This window comes from Polyodon spathula, chromosome 3, assembly GCF_017654505.1.
Source record: "Polyodon spathula isolate WHYD16114869_AA chromosome 3, ASM1765450v1, whole genome shotgun sequence".
Lineage (NCBI taxonomy): Eukaryota > Metazoa > Chordata > Actinopteri > Acipenseriformes > Polyodontidae > Polyodon > Polyodon spathula.
This window is the reverse complement of record NC_054536.1, coordinates 7955388-7972620: the sequence shown is the minus strand read 5'-3', so window position 1 is coordinate 7972620 and position 17233 is coordinate 7955388. Positions and strand designations below refer to the sequence as shown.

At 37.1% G+C, this 17233-nt stretch overlaps 1 protein-coding gene across 1 annotated transcript in view; it reads left to right on the top strand.

Moving 5' to 3' along the window:
* The first annotated feature begins 545 nt into the window (after positions 1 to 545).
* Positions 546 to 17233, top strand: part of LOC121312149 (myosin-IIIa-like) — a 67283-nt gene continuing 50595 nt past the window's right edge. The window contains exons 1-4 of the mRNA XM_041244134.1: positions 546 to 721; positions 2003 to 2137; positions 15087 to 15191; positions 16763 to 16862. Of these exons, the coding sequence (XP_041100068.1) occupies positions 554 to 721; positions 2003 to 2137; positions 15087 to 15191; positions 16763 to 16862 (508 nt within the window). The 5' untranslated portion in view covers positions 546 to 553. The remainder of the gene's footprint in view (positions 722 to 2002; positions 2138 to 15086; positions 15192 to 16762; positions 16863 to 17233) is intronic.

Sequence of the window (17233 nt, the reverse complement as noted above, 5' to 3'; positions counted from 1 at the left end):
TCCCATCTGTACCATGCTAGTCCCATCTGTACCATGCTAGTCCCGTGGGATCATGCATCATGGTACTGCCCAATTTACAATGAAAGTAACATGGTACATTTTCCATGGTAATACCATGCTATCTTTTTGTAAGGTTTGGCTCATTTGTATACCTCTGGCAACTGGTTAGAACAATCTGTGATGGTAAATCACCCTAAACCCATTACTGGCCGGTAAAATAACCAGGCAGTAGTTTTATAAATCGCGTGTTAAATACTGCACAGTCATTGTTTTTTAATGGCCGGAAATTACCGCCATCTTTTATGTATATGGGACAAAGTCCTTAAAACGAAGTCAGTATTGTGCTGTCCTTCCAGCTGTACTTTGATGATGAATATATATTTACATTTTACATGTAAAAAGAAAAACAGAATTAATGAAAGCTGCTAAAACAGAATTGCAGAGAATTAGACAACTTAAACAAATAAATGGTATCTGTCAGAGAATTGGGAAGCTCCATCAATCTTAGATGTTAATTTCAAGGTTTTACATTTATAGGAGATCATTCTGAAAGATGTTTCCGGTATCGGGGAAATCCATCGTCTTTGACAGCTTTCCAGATCCTTCTGATACCTGGGAGATTATCGAGACCATTGGGAAAGGGACGTACGGCAAAGTCTTCAAAGTGGTGAACAAGATTAATGGAAGCAAGGCTGCTGTCAAGGTTCTGGACCCGATCCATGTAAGTTGTTTATAACTCAGTTTTTAAACATCTACCCTTATAAAAGGTGATACTTTTGCACTGCAAATGTTCAGGTGTACCATGCACCTCCCCAGTCTTGGCTTTTACCATGGATTTCAAACATTAAACTGAGGCAGCTTCAAAATGATAGTGCTGTATAAAGGTTGTGGGAATTCATTGATGGCCCTCTTTTCTATGACTGAGACAAAAGCAAGATAATGATTTTAAAGCCCATCCCTTTCTGTCCCTGTACAGCACAGAGCAGCATGAATAAAGCAGCACTGTCATGGCACCCTAATTTCAATTTAAATCTGCTGTCGCTGTAACATTGCTTGGGACACACAGTCAGTCACATGCACTTTTGTGCCAGACAAACTATTTCTATTGAAACTGCAGATATAAAGACACCTTTTTATTCTCTCAAGCCTCAAGTATCCAAAGTAAATGTAAACATTTTAGATGTCTTCTTTCTTTAGAAATATACATGCCAGCACAAGTTCTTTGTTATTAATAATAATAATATCCTTATTTTTATAAAGCACCTTTCATAGTGGACCACCATCACAAAGCGCTTTAGAGGTAGATTGTGAACTGTATGCAGAGTCACCTATAAAAGGACATTGATTTAACATCTCATTTGCAGGATGGAGCATAAGGATATTAAGACTCACTCAGGTTCACACAGTGAGTCAGTCAGTGGCAGAGGTGGGATTTGAACTGGTGATCTTCTGGTTATAAGCCCTGTCCTTTAACCACTAAATCACACTGCCTCCTTTAATAACAGCTTCTTAAATATGAAGCCGTTCCTAATCATAAGGGAGAATTTAAGGAGGCTGCTGTGTTTAATGTATTACAAGGCATGTAAAATCTCAGTAAAGTAAGAACATATAGGTGGCATGACCTTTCTAATGACCTGTAGTCATGAACTTCAAAAGAGGAAATCCTTCATAGCCCGATGACTGTGTGAGCCAAAGGGCTCTTTAAACCCCACCACTGTCTGTGCAGATCAGTTCAAATTATATGTGTTTTAATGTTGTGTACTTGATGCATAACTATAGTGGTGCTAATACCACTACATTTGGGGGGGTGGGGTCAGGCGTGTGTCAGGGAGAGGTATTTTATAACTAAGAAGCTGTTAGACTAGCTTGGGTTTTTTTCTGAGTTTTATAATGCAAATTAATATATACAGTACATCTTTATATTGAACTGTGCATCCTCTTTATATACAGAGGCACAGTTGCAAAATAAACATTATTGCTTAATTTGTGTTTTGATTGCTAGGATATTGATGAGGAAATTGAAGCCGAGTACAACATCCTCAGAGCACTTTCTGACCATTCCAATGTGGTCAAATTCTATGGAATGTTCTACAGAAAAGATGCCAAAATCGGGGATCAGCTGTGGCTCGTCCTGGAGGTAAGGTTTAAGATTTTAACCATTTGTACACACACACACACACACACACACACACACACACAGGGGAGTGGAGAAGAAACAGAGGACCTACTGTACACTAGTACAATTGCGGCATTCCGTTAATCTGTTCCTGTAAGATGTATCATATGAGAGAAACAACTGTGAATTGTGACTTGTTAACAAATATAAAATACAAGGACTGCAAATCAAAATGCCAATTAGCATCTATGCTACCCTCCAACAAGAATTGGGACACATTTGTAGTGTACTGTAGTGTACTGAAAATATCTTTGCATTCATCTCCATTCTCAGAGAGTCACAGCACATCTGTGACATCTCCCTTCAGAGAAGATGAGTTTCAGGGCTGATGGGTGGAAGAGGCTATTACACGAAGTTCATGACCTTTGGTGCATGGTAGTTCTTCACCCGTGCTTTTTCTCCAAAGGTCACGTTACACAAGGTAACATGTTGGTGTGCTGCTTCTCCGGCTTGCCACCTTAACGTGAATGAAACTGACAAAACAATTCCATAAACCCCACCTGCCGTGCACTTCTGTTTGTTTGATCAATCTGGAATGTCATAGGGAACAGATATTTTTATTTTAAAACATGATATCTGGTACTACAGATCTGGTACAAGTCATGCCTGGAGGGTGAAATTGTCCCTCATCCCTTCAGTGGCGCCTTTCGTGTCTAACCAAGCAGCTGATTCTATTGGATGACCTATTTTCAGCCAATAAGATACTTAGGTCCAGACGACGCTGCTGAGATGGAATGGGTTAGGAAGTGCAAGGGTAACACATTTCCAGAGAGTAAGGCATGGAAACTGAAAACATTCTTCAGTATTGGACCAGATATCTTTTGATTTTATTTTAAAAAAATACATACTGAATGTAAGCTCATGGCAATGAAAACCAGGAAACAGATAGGGTTGATGTCATTATTTTGTTTGCTCCAATCACTTTAATAAAGCCTTTAGCAACATCATACAAATATTCAGTAGACCTGAAATACCCAATGCTTCTGTTCTATGTGCTGTATATGATAATCCTGGTATTGTAGGTGATATTATTCAAACCTCCTTCTTCCCACATATCTGTCAATAATATCCAGAGGCAGTGTCCCACGCTTCAGTAAAAACGCTGCATTCTTACAAAAGACTTGTTTCTGGTAATAAGTAGAGAGTTCACTTATTTGAAACTGTTCATTTTTACAGGTGACTATAGCTGCACACAAACTGTAAAAACACTATCTGAAAACATGTTCACTGTATCACTGTTAGGACCTGTTGACCTGTTCAACTATTTTATCTCAAATATTCAACTCAAACTAGTCTCCATGCTACATCATACTGGTAATGGAACTGAACTGAGAAAATAAAAAAATAAGACATACAGCTGTGTATCAAAATAACTCAGAGTACTGTCTCTATACAGCAGAAGCTTCTCATGTCTTCAGTATGGCAGCCCATGGTCAAGGTCACCAACATATTTAATATGTATTGATACTGACCCATTTGACAAGAGCTATTAGTCCCTATAAAGCTGGCACTCCTCCTGCATTGACCAGCTGTTAATCCACACTAGAGTCTTCTAGAACATATTGCACTGATTCAAAGGAAATCCACAATCTGTGAATAGGAAAAATGTCTGGCAGAGCAACATTTGTAATATTCTATAGAGAGGCTTGGTAACTGTAGTCTTTTCAAGGGCCACCATGGATTGTAACTACTGTATTTTCATTTTTTTAAGGTACCATTTGTCTTTTTGTTTCACAAATCCCTTTGTACAAGACTCCTCTAAGATATAAATGCAGATGGGAATTATAAAACGAGTGATTATAGTTATTATGGAGAGAAGCCATCAGTATTGTAACAGCAGGATCTAATTTACCCTCAGACTGGACATGTATAGAAAGTAATGTAGGTAATTACAGTTTACTCCATTTTAGGTCAAGGCAGTTATGTGGCTGCAGTTTAAAGAGCTCAGAGGTGGAATTTGATGTTCCCTCAGCAGGTACAGATTAGCTATCTAAAGCATTCAAGTTGACCCTGCAATTGAAATGACTCACTGCCACACTGTTGTAATTCCAGTAGAAATGCAAATCAGTAACAGAGAGCACAATCTCCATGGTTACCGTTCTGCACTATACAGTTTCTGTAATTTTCAGTGTTTTTGTATGAGCAGCGGAACCTGAATCCTATTTTACCTGACCTCCAATTAAATGAAAAAACGCTCTTCCAGCTGGACCTTCCATATTTCTGCTCGCTTCAGCAGTCCTGTTGTTCCCTTTCTATTCTGAGGATTTCTTTCAGTACTGTATGTGGAGATGCAATACAGTACCACAGGTCTACGATTTCTTTTTTCAATTACATCAGAGTTATTACAGATTAGGAATGTCATTTCAGACTCGTCAGAATGAGTGGATTTCAGGAATTATTTATTTATTTATTTATTTTCAGTGAAATAGCGAATAGTGTTTTAAAAAAAATATATATATATAAATATAACATTTTATTTACATTTTTAGAAACTCTAAAACTGTTTGTGTTAACTCTGTGGAGTTTGAGAAATTACCCTGCAAAAAAAAAAAAAAAAAAAAAACATATACATTGTGCATTATAAATAGAGCTTCTGATTTTCAGTTTTTATAAATTTCATTTTCCTGTGCAATTAACCATGCAGTGATGAAGGGGAGCTTCTTGGTTACACAAAAACTATCTAAACTAAACACTATTCATATTGCAAAATGGAAAAGCAAGTTTTTTATGTTTGACAAACTCTCTTAATCTAATTAGATCACATATATATATATTATATATATATATATATATATATATATATATATATATATATATATATATATATATATATATATATGGCCTGCTTAGTCTTCCAATTCAGGTCACCATCCTTTAATAATCATTCTTTCATACAACTCCCTGGACAGTCACAATGATTCATTTTCTTCAAGGTTTTGTCATACGCACCAGTAGGAAAAAAAAACACTGTATTGTTATTTTCTTTTCTTTCTATTTAAAATCTGCAAGGGCCAAATAGGTATTGTACTCTGTTTCCTAAATAGTCTTAAAGTGGCAAAACAGTAGCAGTGATGGTAGAGTGACTAACTCCTGACCTGCTTAATACTTGCGGATCACAGGCACTTCTTTGGAAGTCAACAGAGTTCTACAATACAGAACGGAGGAACAGTCTTATGTGCATTGCCAGCCTGACCTATTTAAAGCCTACAGAACAAATGGATGCACTAACTGCTTTGCCACTTCCTACTGTATGTACGGTAGGTCTCAAATTCTGAAAGAAACAGATGTCGTGATGTTCATGGTTGCAAAAAAAGTAAGATGCCTTTGCAAAAAAAATGCTCTTGTCGGGGACCATTTTTATAATTAGCTTTTTTTTTTTTTTTTTTTTTTTTTACAGTCTAAGAGCATAGGCTATTCTTACTTCCAATGTATTTGCAGTTAATTATTTTATTAATCACGCAATTAACCTAAAAATGGTGCATAATGGCTATGCTGCTGGAAAAATGACTTTGCATCATTGCAAGTTAAATTAATGAATTTATTTAAACAAAGCACCATGTAATTCCCTTTTTTCAGATTTGTTTTCTATCTCGTGTTGCACCACGAGTTCCAGAAAAGAAGGCTTGAGGTCTGTAAGGAAAAATGATGTTAGAGGCACAATAACAGCAGCAGCATCTTACTCCTGGTATCCATTCATAATCATATTTCCTTTAATGGTACTTTTGAATGAAATCCATGCAAACTGTAAAATGTTAGAACTTTAGGTTTAAATGTGTCTCAGCTACTGTTAAAATGAGCTTCCTCTGTTTCTATGCAGTTTTTTTTTTGTTCTTTTGTACAAAATAAGCATTCACCTGAACAATTCCTATCTGCCTTTGAAAAAGTCTTTAAAAAACTTCTAGCTGAGGCTGCACACACATTGTTGAATTCACTGCTGTACCTGGGAAACATGTCATATTACAATATAGACTCAGGCAGGGTGCTTCAAATCAGGTCTCCCGGTCGCCTAACATGACCTTCAATTTTAATACGGCAGGTAAATTTGACCATAAAGTCGCCACGTTGGCAACTAACCATATACAGTATATACAACAAAACTTTGGATCTGAAGGCAGAATCTACACCTCCCTTTTAATCTTGCAGACCTAATCCTTTGGTGGAATCAGACCCCTTTTCCTGAAGCAACAGTCTACTCCATGAAAATGAGAATGTAACTGAGGATGAGGAGGAGTCAAATTAATATTTTTACCCAGCTTGTCTTTGCCAGTAACTGAAAAATAAAGAATGTGTTCACTTCCCTGGATTTTTTATATAGTTATCTGCCCTGATATTTGATTAATATAGTTCTGTTTCCTGGCACTTTATGTATATAGTTCCCTGGTATTTTATGTATATACGTTACGCACTAGCCTTTTATGCACACTGTAAATAGTTTCCTGGCATTTAATGCATATAGTTCCCTGGAATTGTATGTAGTTAGTTCTCTGGCCCATCGATTGTATATAGTTCCCATCCCACAGTTTAAAGATATACATGACTCCTCTTATTGTCCCCGTTTAAAAATGTTGTCCACCATAGGGTTCACTTGTCATTACCTGAAACAGCACCAGCAGGTATCAGAAACAATCTCATTGTAAAAAGCTCTTGGAGCAGCTGTCAGTGTTAGATGGGGTGGAATGGAATGACTTCTAGCTATGAGATTTAGACACAGTGAAAGTATTCCAAAAGTGCTATATAACATGTTTCTTGTTAAGTAAACAAACCAACATGGTTTCACTAGAACAATTTTTCCTTTGTCCTGCTTTTGTAAACTGTGCTTACATAACAAAATCCATAACCATTTAAATGAACAATTCCAATTTGTTCTTCCATCATTTCTATATACAGTGAAGGTCTGCGTTAACGGAATTATATCAAGCTGCACAAAATGTAAAATGTATTTTCTATTTTCTCATTCTTTGCCCAACAAATTGTCTACAGAAAACACATATTTACCACCTGTGAGCAGTATCATAATGCTATATCCAAATTAGCCACTTCTATGTTACAGTGAACATTTTTATTACAATGAAAAACAAATCCTTTAAAAAAAAACGGTGAGATAAAAATGGTTCACTGTTGGTTCCTATATTATTGATATAAATCAATACAGGGGTGTTTTAGAAGTAAATTGAAAGGAAATAAAAATAAACGCTTATCCAGTTGTGGTGAAACTTGGTATTGATATTCTTTACAATGCGTTATTGAGAGTATTAGATTGTGGTGTATGTCGGTCTGTACATTCGTCCATCTGTGTGTCACCCGTTAATGAACGCTGCTTATGAAATTGTGATGAAACTTCATTACATTATTTATTATAAGTTAATGGGAGTGTAAGCTTGTGGGGATATACGTGTTGAAGGTGGCTGTCTGTCTGTTTCACACTTTTATTTTTACATGTATCTTGAGAACACAAGAAGTTACTCCACATTCTCTAAATCAGTCGTTATATTATATATTATCACAAGACTAACGCCTCACTTGCTTACCTTCTGATGTTTAGGTCTTGAATACCATTTATCTAATTTTCATTAAACTGTTCATTGGTATTTCTTATTCTATGCTACCTCTACTGGTATTTTGAAAACACACCACAGCTCTTCAAAACAAAAAGGATATTGCTGCTCTAGAAAGAGTGCAAAGAAGAGCAACCAGCATTACCCGGTTTAGAAGGCATGTCATATGCAGATAGGCTTAAAAAAATGAATTTATTGAATAAAGATGACTATGCGGCGATCTGATTCAAGCATTCAAAATTCTAAAAAAAAGAAAAAGAAACAAAGACCATGGGTCGCAAATGGAAATTAGATAAAGGGGCACTCAGAACAGAAAATAGGAAACCCTTTGTGGGAGTCTGGAACCAACTCCCCAGTAATGTTGTTGAAAGTGACACCCTGGGATTCTTCAAGAAGCTGCTTGATGAGATTCTGTGGTCAATAAACTGCTAACGACCAAATAAGCAAGATGGGCCGAATGGCCTCTTGTTTGTAAACTTTCTTATGTTTTTAAATGTGGAGCAGGTTTAATATTAGAGCCGTGGATGAAAACATATGGAAAGGAAACACAAGTGGCTGTCTTAAATAGGAGTAGGTTTTAGAAGCTGTTGCCTTTTGGCTGAAAGGCAAGTCTACTGAGCTGCTATTAACCTTGAGTCAATACAACTCAATTGAAAGCAGGTCACAACGTTACATATTATATTCTCACACAGCTAAGACAAGGTCTCCCCTTTCCATTGTAGCCCCAAACCTCAATGTGTCCTCAGGCTGAGAATACACACTTGATCCACACATGTCTGGGATGTTCTTGATTATTCAATTCATTCCTATAATCAGAACGTTTTCTATTAGTTCGGCTCTGATTACTGTATTGATTTTCTACCTCTTTTAAACGATACCCTTTCTTACAGGTTACACATTGTGTTTGGCTGCATCATTAATTGACAAGGGTCTCCAAGGTCTGTCTGTTTGAAAGAACCTTTCTAAATGTCTGAAGAAAATGGACACTGAGTCATTACTGGAGTGTAAATGATAACAGTTATTCACAATAGCTCAGGCCTCTGGCACGCAGGTCTGATGCATGTAATACAAAATACAATTAAGCAGACACTGTCAGTTAATGGCACAGTCATGGGACTAGAAAGGGCATTTCCCACAAAGTTTCCCAATATACAGGAGTCTTTGCAACTTCACATAATCCATACAAAAAAAAAAAACAAGTGTAATTAATGTGTCTGAGAAACAGCATAGGTACCAATTCCTTTCCTTTCTCTAATTAAACATTTTAAATTTGCGTTTAAGGGACTACATTTTTTAGGATAGATCTAGAGGCAGATTACTGTACATCTAATATTCTATTGCAGTCGTAATATATTGTCACAGTGACAGCTGGATGTTTGTAGATTTGTGGTATATACATCACCATGCCAAATATACAAAATAAAAATGTGTAGAAATGTGTCTAATGAATTAAGGACACACATGCTTGCATTATTTTGCGTTTGCTTCCATGCTGTACTTAAAGGTACTTTAGTACAGCATGGAAGGTATGTAGATAGATAGATAGATAGATAGATAGATAGATAGATAGATAGATAGATAGATAGATAGATAGATAGATAGATATAAAACTGTCTTAATGTTTTCCATTTATTTTCTTTAAAGGGAATTCAAATCCCAGAAGCTTCACGCTTTGCCTCACATTTGAGTAAGCACTGCTTTTCCTATGACTGATGTGTTTTCAATGTCGGCTCTCAATGTCAACCGAAAGTGGTAGCATTGAATAATAGGCAAGCAGCAAAAAATTACTATATAAAAATTCACCTTTACCATAATGTGTCAGTTTTTCATATAGGAAGAGGTTAGACCTACAAATTGCTACCAGTACATATTTAGATAAGATTTACTGGGATTATTGTGTATCACCATGTTCTTTGTGTGACCAGCCCAATGGGGTTCGCAAACATCTGTCCCTCTTATTTTGAATTTTGTTTGTGCTTTTATAAACGTGTGGGGTTGCTGCAAGTGAAGTCATGCATTCAGGTGTGTGGGGTGAGCATGTGAGGCAAGCTTGCATAATTGACCGTCCACAATAGAGTCACTTCAGAACTCGGAGGAAGTGCATAGGATATTCAGGTGGTATTCCTGTGGTATTCAGTCAGAATTTATTATTATGAATTTGTGGTCATCGTTTTAAAGTGTTACCAGGATTTAAATGTTTGTCTACAAGTTCACTATGTTAAAGACAAATCCATTTGTTTATATAAAATTGCTACAGAGTCATCTGGCATGGTTAGAAAGGGTGTGGTGTTGAAATTCTATAAAATCGACACTTTAACCCTGAGCTTGTTAGAGGTGTGTTACACAGTAGATTTCAGACACTGTCATTTTGTGTTTTCTTGTTTGTAATCCTGGACCATATGCCTCCAATCAAAGTCAAGGACATTGCTCTGTCCTTTCAAGGCAGATGCAGACAGCACAAGAGGTTATTATTGTTGCCTTGGAAACACTAAGACAGTGCAATGTAATGCTTTTGGATGCATTATACAGGCTCACAGTGAGGCGGCGTAACGTTAAGGAAACAAAATGCCCTTACACATGGTAAATACAGTGCCTGTAATACTGCTGTATTTTGACTGCAGTCTCAGATACTTTGCAGTTTTTTTTATGCAATCTATATTTAAAGTTCTTGTATAATATGTGATCCATTTAAGAGGTGCCAAGCATGTCCAATGTCTTATACTGTTCTGACTAAAATGTACACTTGCATATTTGTTAACTATTTGAGCTGACCTGCCTTGTCAGCTGAAAACACATTCTAGTAAAAGAAGACGACACAGGAAAAAGGAAGTTTAACGTTCCTATTTCTTCCAGCCTTTCCACAGTCTTCAATGATGCCAGCTAAAGAATAGTAGAGAGAAAGAAAGAGAGATACGGTAACAGTAATCTTTTGTCATTACCTGCTTTTCAGAGCTCCCCTAGTTCCAGTTCTGTCATTACTGGGGTGATTAATGAAGCATGGCCCTGTGGGTTAAACAGTCTACAGTACTTCACATAGACTTTAAAAGCAAACACTAGATAATTGATTTAAATCTAGACACAATAAAAAAAAGGCTGTTGGATTATGTTCTTGTCAGTATATAAACACACACATTGATATTGACAAAAATTCCTCTTACCAGGTCTATAACCAAGGCAATCCCAAACCTTACAATCTGACTAGACCTGCCCCTATAAAACAGTGTGGCGAACTGGATACAGCAACGTAAGAGAGACAACAGCGGGCTGTGGGAGCCCAACCCAATAAACAGGCACACACACTCGGTCATGGCACACAGTTAAACACTGGGAGAACAAATGTACTTCAACTATTTACAATACAGAAACCTGTTTTACAACACAAATACCTCCTTTCAACTGTACAGCTGAGCCCCTACGTGGCCGTACAGAGCTCTCACGGTGCATTTTCCACTGCAGAGCCGAGCCATGCTACTGTGACGTCACACTCAACGAAAGACAGTTGTTATTAGTTATTGTTGTCACTTAACTCAGTTTGCCAAAAAATGCGCAAATAAATGGTGTTAAAAAATTAATAGACCAACGGTACAGCTGTATCTTGTATCGCTATATTTTGTAAATAAATTTAGGAATTTCTTTCTGATCTACACATTTTACTGATTACGTTGACTTAGAGTTCAATTAGTTCTGTTGAAGGGGAAAAAATATGATTTGCCAAAGATATCCCATTTTAAAGATAGTTGTCTTTTGTTTCTAGAATTGTTTGTTTGAGTGCTTAAACGAGAGCTGTAGTTGTATGTATGATACAACTATATTTTGTTTTACTATATTTTTGTAAATAAGTTTATCATTTTTTTTTATTTTCCACATTTTTTTCTCTTTATATTAATATAATAAAGGTCAAGGGTGATAAATTTAGTAGAATTTTGTGTTTTTGAGCGTGCGAGTTAAGTGTACCGTACACACGGTTTATGCCCATTTGCTTCAAATCATCAGAAATTCTGGCATAAACGTTTTCATTTCTGACACACTACTGCAGATCTTCCTGAACACTTCTGTCTGCCCACAGAGAAACTAGAGCCTGCATTTCCTCAGCATCCCAAGGCTGTACTTTTCTCTCATCACACTCGTTGCCCACCACGTTTGTTGTTTTTCTTTCTGGAGAGTACTGACTGACGCAACATAATGACGAAAATCCTTAACCCAGCCCCTGGCTCGGTTTGGCTTGCAGCTGGATTCAAACGCCTTGTGAGGTGGGAGTTTCCTGGTTTGGTTCTCGCTCGGCTCGACAAATAACCAGTGGAGAACCACCCGTACCTGTACCGTACCGAACTCTTACAGGTCGGATTTGCCAGTGGAGAACCACCTGTACCTGTACCATACCGAACCCTTACAGGTCGGATATATATATATTTACAAATGTAATATGAGGTTTGTGGTATATTCAGGTTATGGTAACATATACAGTATTTGTAAACTTGGTTGCTTTTTTGCAAAGGAGAATCCGCCCTAACCCAATACGTCATCAGCAGACCCATAAAAGCTATGTGTGTTATTCTCTCATGTCGCTTCTTTTTGTTTCGGCTGCTCAGTCAAGCGCTGGGAGGCCCAAACAGGAGTTGACCACTTAGAGCCTGGAGGAAGGGCTGCCCTTAATCACAGATTCCCTGAGGTTTCCCTCTAAAAAACAAAAAATATGTGAATAGGGTTCGCATTTAGTTCTGCAGGGTGAGTGATTGGTCATGCTCTGGGGAACGGGCCGTGTCTCAACTGCTCATGTTCATTAAATTCAATATTTGGGGGATAGATGGCAGGGCACCAATGTGGAGCGTGTTAATTATTTATTATTATTATTCATTCAGTTACATGCATCCCCATCTGCAGCACTGGGATGCATGTAACTGTTCGTGTTTTTCCAGCCGGCCTCATGCAGGTAGCCGTCAGCACCCACGGACGAGGCCTCCGGCCAAATATATATTTCACTCAGGCATGAGTGCCCACCACAGTCATAGGGCCCTGAGTGCCCACCACAGTCATAGGGCCCTGAGTGCCCACCACAGTCATAGGGCCCTGAGTGCCCACCACAGTCATAGGGCCCTGAGTGCCCACCACAGTTCATAAATCATCTCCAATTGCAATCATCATGATTCATTCATTGCCATTCATTCATAGCGGTTTATTTCACAAGTTTGCCGGTGAGATGTTTGATCATTTCAACTCTTGCTGTCAGACTGAAAGGGTATTCTAAATATATACGTATCTTTTTAACAGATTGTTTAATGATCAGAGCGTTAATGGGTTACAATTTATTGTAATCCAGCATCTGATGGCTCCTTGTCATTTCAATCAGGACAATCCTGCCTGAAAACCTTGCAAGCTTTATATTGCACACAATTGCAATTCCACAATGGAAGAAAGCTTTTATTCAGCATGTTGATATAATTAGGTTAACAAAGAGATGCTAATGGTCCCATCAGATAGAACCATTTTGCATACCATTATCGATTTTATGTCTGAGGTGTTTTCCAAGTAAGTTGACTGTGTTTTGTGTTTTAGCACAGTTATGTAAATGAGCATCTGAATTTTGACATTTTCTTGTGTTTTTATTGGGTGCAAATTAGCTCCATAGCTGGAAGGAGATTGCATTGTTTCCTTTGGGTGGTTTTCAGTACAAAAGGTTTAGTAACAATGTGCTTAATTAGATGTTTTTGAAAATCGGGGGTCAAAACATGAAATTGCAGGGCAGCACTGTATCCGTGCAACTCCAATTACCCCAGCTGTTTGATTAGCAATAAGAGATGTATCTTTGCATACCTGGGTCACAAGCTTGCATGTAACTCCAGGTACCTCAGTGGCTTAATTAGCAATGAGAGAAGAAGCTTTGCATACCTGGGTCACAAGTTTAAATGTAACTCCAAATGACCAATACTTAAAGATAATATCCTTAAGGAATAGAAAGAAGGCAGCATTGAATTGACAACAGAACTGGCAGAAGGCACAGGTGTCGTTGTCCATCAGATCAACAGTAGGAAGGTCACTCTTGAAATCAGGACTTAAAGGATGTGTCACAGTAGGAATACCTCTGTTAAGAAAGGGGCTAAAATATGCACAAGAACACATAAATTGGACTACGGAACAATGATCAAAGGGTCTTTGGACTGTTGATGGATGGAACTGCCTCCTGCCAGTTCTGTTGTCAATGTTCGTCTTCTTTCTATTCCTTAAGGATAGTATCTTCAAGTGTTGCTCATCCTTGTTATACAGCTTGTTGAGTAGAACAATGCAACACATCTAAGACTTTTGCACAACAGTGTATATTTAGTAACCAGTTTTAAATATAGAATAATGTAGCAGCATTAGAGGGGACCGTATTAAATATCATATACTCAATGTCTCCAAAAACTTTGAATTTATTTAGTCATCTCAAAGCCGAATAAATCTTCTTATATAAATTTGTAATTTTCCAAAGGCACATTACTATTATGATTTTTTTTTTACCATGACTGCTTTTGAAAGATAAGGTTTCATAATTATTATAGTCCACAAATCTGTTTCTGAATTAGCATTAGAGAATATACATCTAGCTATTTAAGATTTTCTCTGACACCATCATGGTATGTTTGTGCATGTTTATTTAAATATATGCCACCAGGAAAGACTCTTTGAGTTGCAACATCTTTTAATGAGCTAAACTGTGGCTGACCTAAATACTGCCACTTTTTAACTCTGTGTTTATCGAACTTATTTTCGGGATATTTTATCAAATGTCACCCCCCCCACCGGAACCAATATTTGAGAACATTGATTCCCCATCTGAATATTTGTACCCCCTTATTTGGTATGTAATAAAGTAATCTTCCTTTGCATAGAAGTTTATATGCATGCACTTTCAACTAAAACCTTAATTTTAAGAGCATTTTCACTAAACCTTACCCTAACCCTAACCTTGTACCATCCAGTCCCCTCTGACTGGACCAGTCTCATCCTCAATAATACATGATGACAGCCTGCAAACATTGCTCACATTTATTAGCATTATACATGTATAATTTACATCAGAATAGGATAAATAACAAACATGTATGTATGGGGGAACAAATGTTCGCTAGTGGGACAAATATTCATTCCCCTGGGGAACGAGTTAGTTTACACCGGTATTAGATGTTTAGATCATTAAAATTAGACTATCTTGTTTCCAAGAGCATCCTTGAGAAAGAAAAAGGTTGTAGAAGTCCCTTCACAGGCCATGGATTGAAACGTATGAAATTGTGCTCAGCTATGGATTTGCTGTGTCATTCATTATTACTGTGCATGTCTTCAAAGTTGTTGATCACATTGTTTTCATTGTTTTCTTCCAGCTTTGCGATGGAGGCTCAGTAACAGATCTTGTAAAAGGTTTGCTGAAGCGGGGCGACAGAATGGATGAAGCAATAATTGCCTACATTATACATGAAGCTCTTATGGTAAGAGCAGATAACCGGTCTGGGTTTTGTGCATTATATTTTGCAGGAACAGGTATATTCCACCTATCTTTTTCTGATGAATGATTCATCAGTTTAATTGTTTATCCTGGAAGTGCCAAATACATTTTTAAGACTATCCAGTAAATTACAAAAATGGTACCAACACATGGTACCTATTATTCCATGAAGTGGAATTCTCTCAGGAAGAGATACAGTAGTACTCTATTGTGATTTGCCTGGAACTTCATTTAAGCTGTTTAACCAGTTGCTGACTAGAATTGGACAATAGGAAATATGACATTTGTAAATAAATAAATAAATATGAAATTATAAAAAAAAAAAAAAAAAAAAAAAAAGAAAACCAAAAAACACTAACATCATCCTTAATAAATACCACAAGGACTGACTCCACATTTATAATTAAGTGATAATGCCCGTCGATGAAAGCTCTACCATGTGGTAGTTCACTGCAAGTAGTTATGCGTCACAAGCCAAAGGCGAGGGCGCTAACAGAAGCCAAGGTCAACTACCACATGGTAGAGCTTTCATTGAGAGGCCACGATCACTGTAATACAATGCATGTTCTCATTATTTTCATTAAAAAAAAACACCTTAAAACCTAGATTTACCTTAAACTTGTAATGATTCTTTGGGTACCCTTCCACTGAGAAAAGTTTTAGGAAAATAGTCCGGGAAATGTTCATAAAGGAACACATTGCTTGTCAGAACTGCTTCTAGTTTTAGTTTCTGGACAGTGCTAGAAAAATAATGTTTGCCTCACAAGCAAAATATCTCAGGCCTGACAGTCCTCAAGGACATTCGAACTTGAATGGAACAACGCATTTGATATATTTGTCCAACAGTAAACCTGACCATCTTAAAAACCACTGCAAGAGAAAGAGGCTGTCACTGTCGGAGCTCCTCAGAAGATATATTTGTTTTCTTCTTTTCGATCATCTAATTTTAGTCTATCGTCATGGCTTGCTAACTTCAAAAGTGATTTGTGAAAATTGATTTTGTTGCTTATATGAAAAGATGCATACAGTACGTATTATTGTATGATTGCAGATTGCAGGCTAATTTTAAAATGCTTAAACAAGAAGGCTCATGGATTTGAGAAACTGAGAGTAACATATTGTCTTCTTTAAGATGTTGGGCAAGACAAAGATATAATACACTGAATATAAAGAGATAACAAAGTAGTACCATTTTGAAATATTTTTCTAACGCATCAGCTCTATAAATCTCTTTTAAAGAAGCATATAAGGTGTTATAATATAGCCTGCAGTCCCCTTTCAAGGCCTAGTTTCAAAACACATTAGCTTCAGCTGCTGGTTCTCTTTCTGTTTCAACAGATCCCATTGAATCTAGTAATAAAACAGGACAGGTGTTACAAGACAAAATGAGTGAGAAATCAGAACAAATTTATTTAACATGCTGCTGCTTTTTCTTTTTCTTTTTTTTTTTTTTTTTTTAATTCCCCAAAACACAGTTTTGGCAGCCTAAACAACTTGGGGCATGGAATGAAATTTCAGTTCAAATATTTGACAGGTTTTCTTTTTATCCTTCAGGGGCTTCAGCATTTACACAGCAACAAGACTATCCATCGTGACGTCAAGGGCAACAACATCCTATTAACTACTGAGGGAGGAATTAAACTGGTGGATTTCGGTATGTGCTTATTAGCATGCGGCTGATAGGTCAAAGCCTTTACTGTCGAGCGCTTTTCAGAGTTAATTGCGTACAGTTTGAAAGTGCTGAATATATTAATGAAGGGGGCAACAGATTATAATCAAAAGCATTACTTCAGCAGGCTGATGTACTAGGAATGTGCCATTTCAGTTCTGTTTTACATGGAAAGCAGGGTGCATTAGGAGTGCAAATGCTTTTAACAACTTCTAGAAAATCTATACAGCAAACTTCTTTGCAATTTTCTTTTTAACACAATCACAATTGCTAAGGGTTTTTTTTTTACTCATCCACATGTCTTGGTTGAGGTTGATTAACCCTGTTATGTTACTGTCAAGAAATGCTTGTCAGAA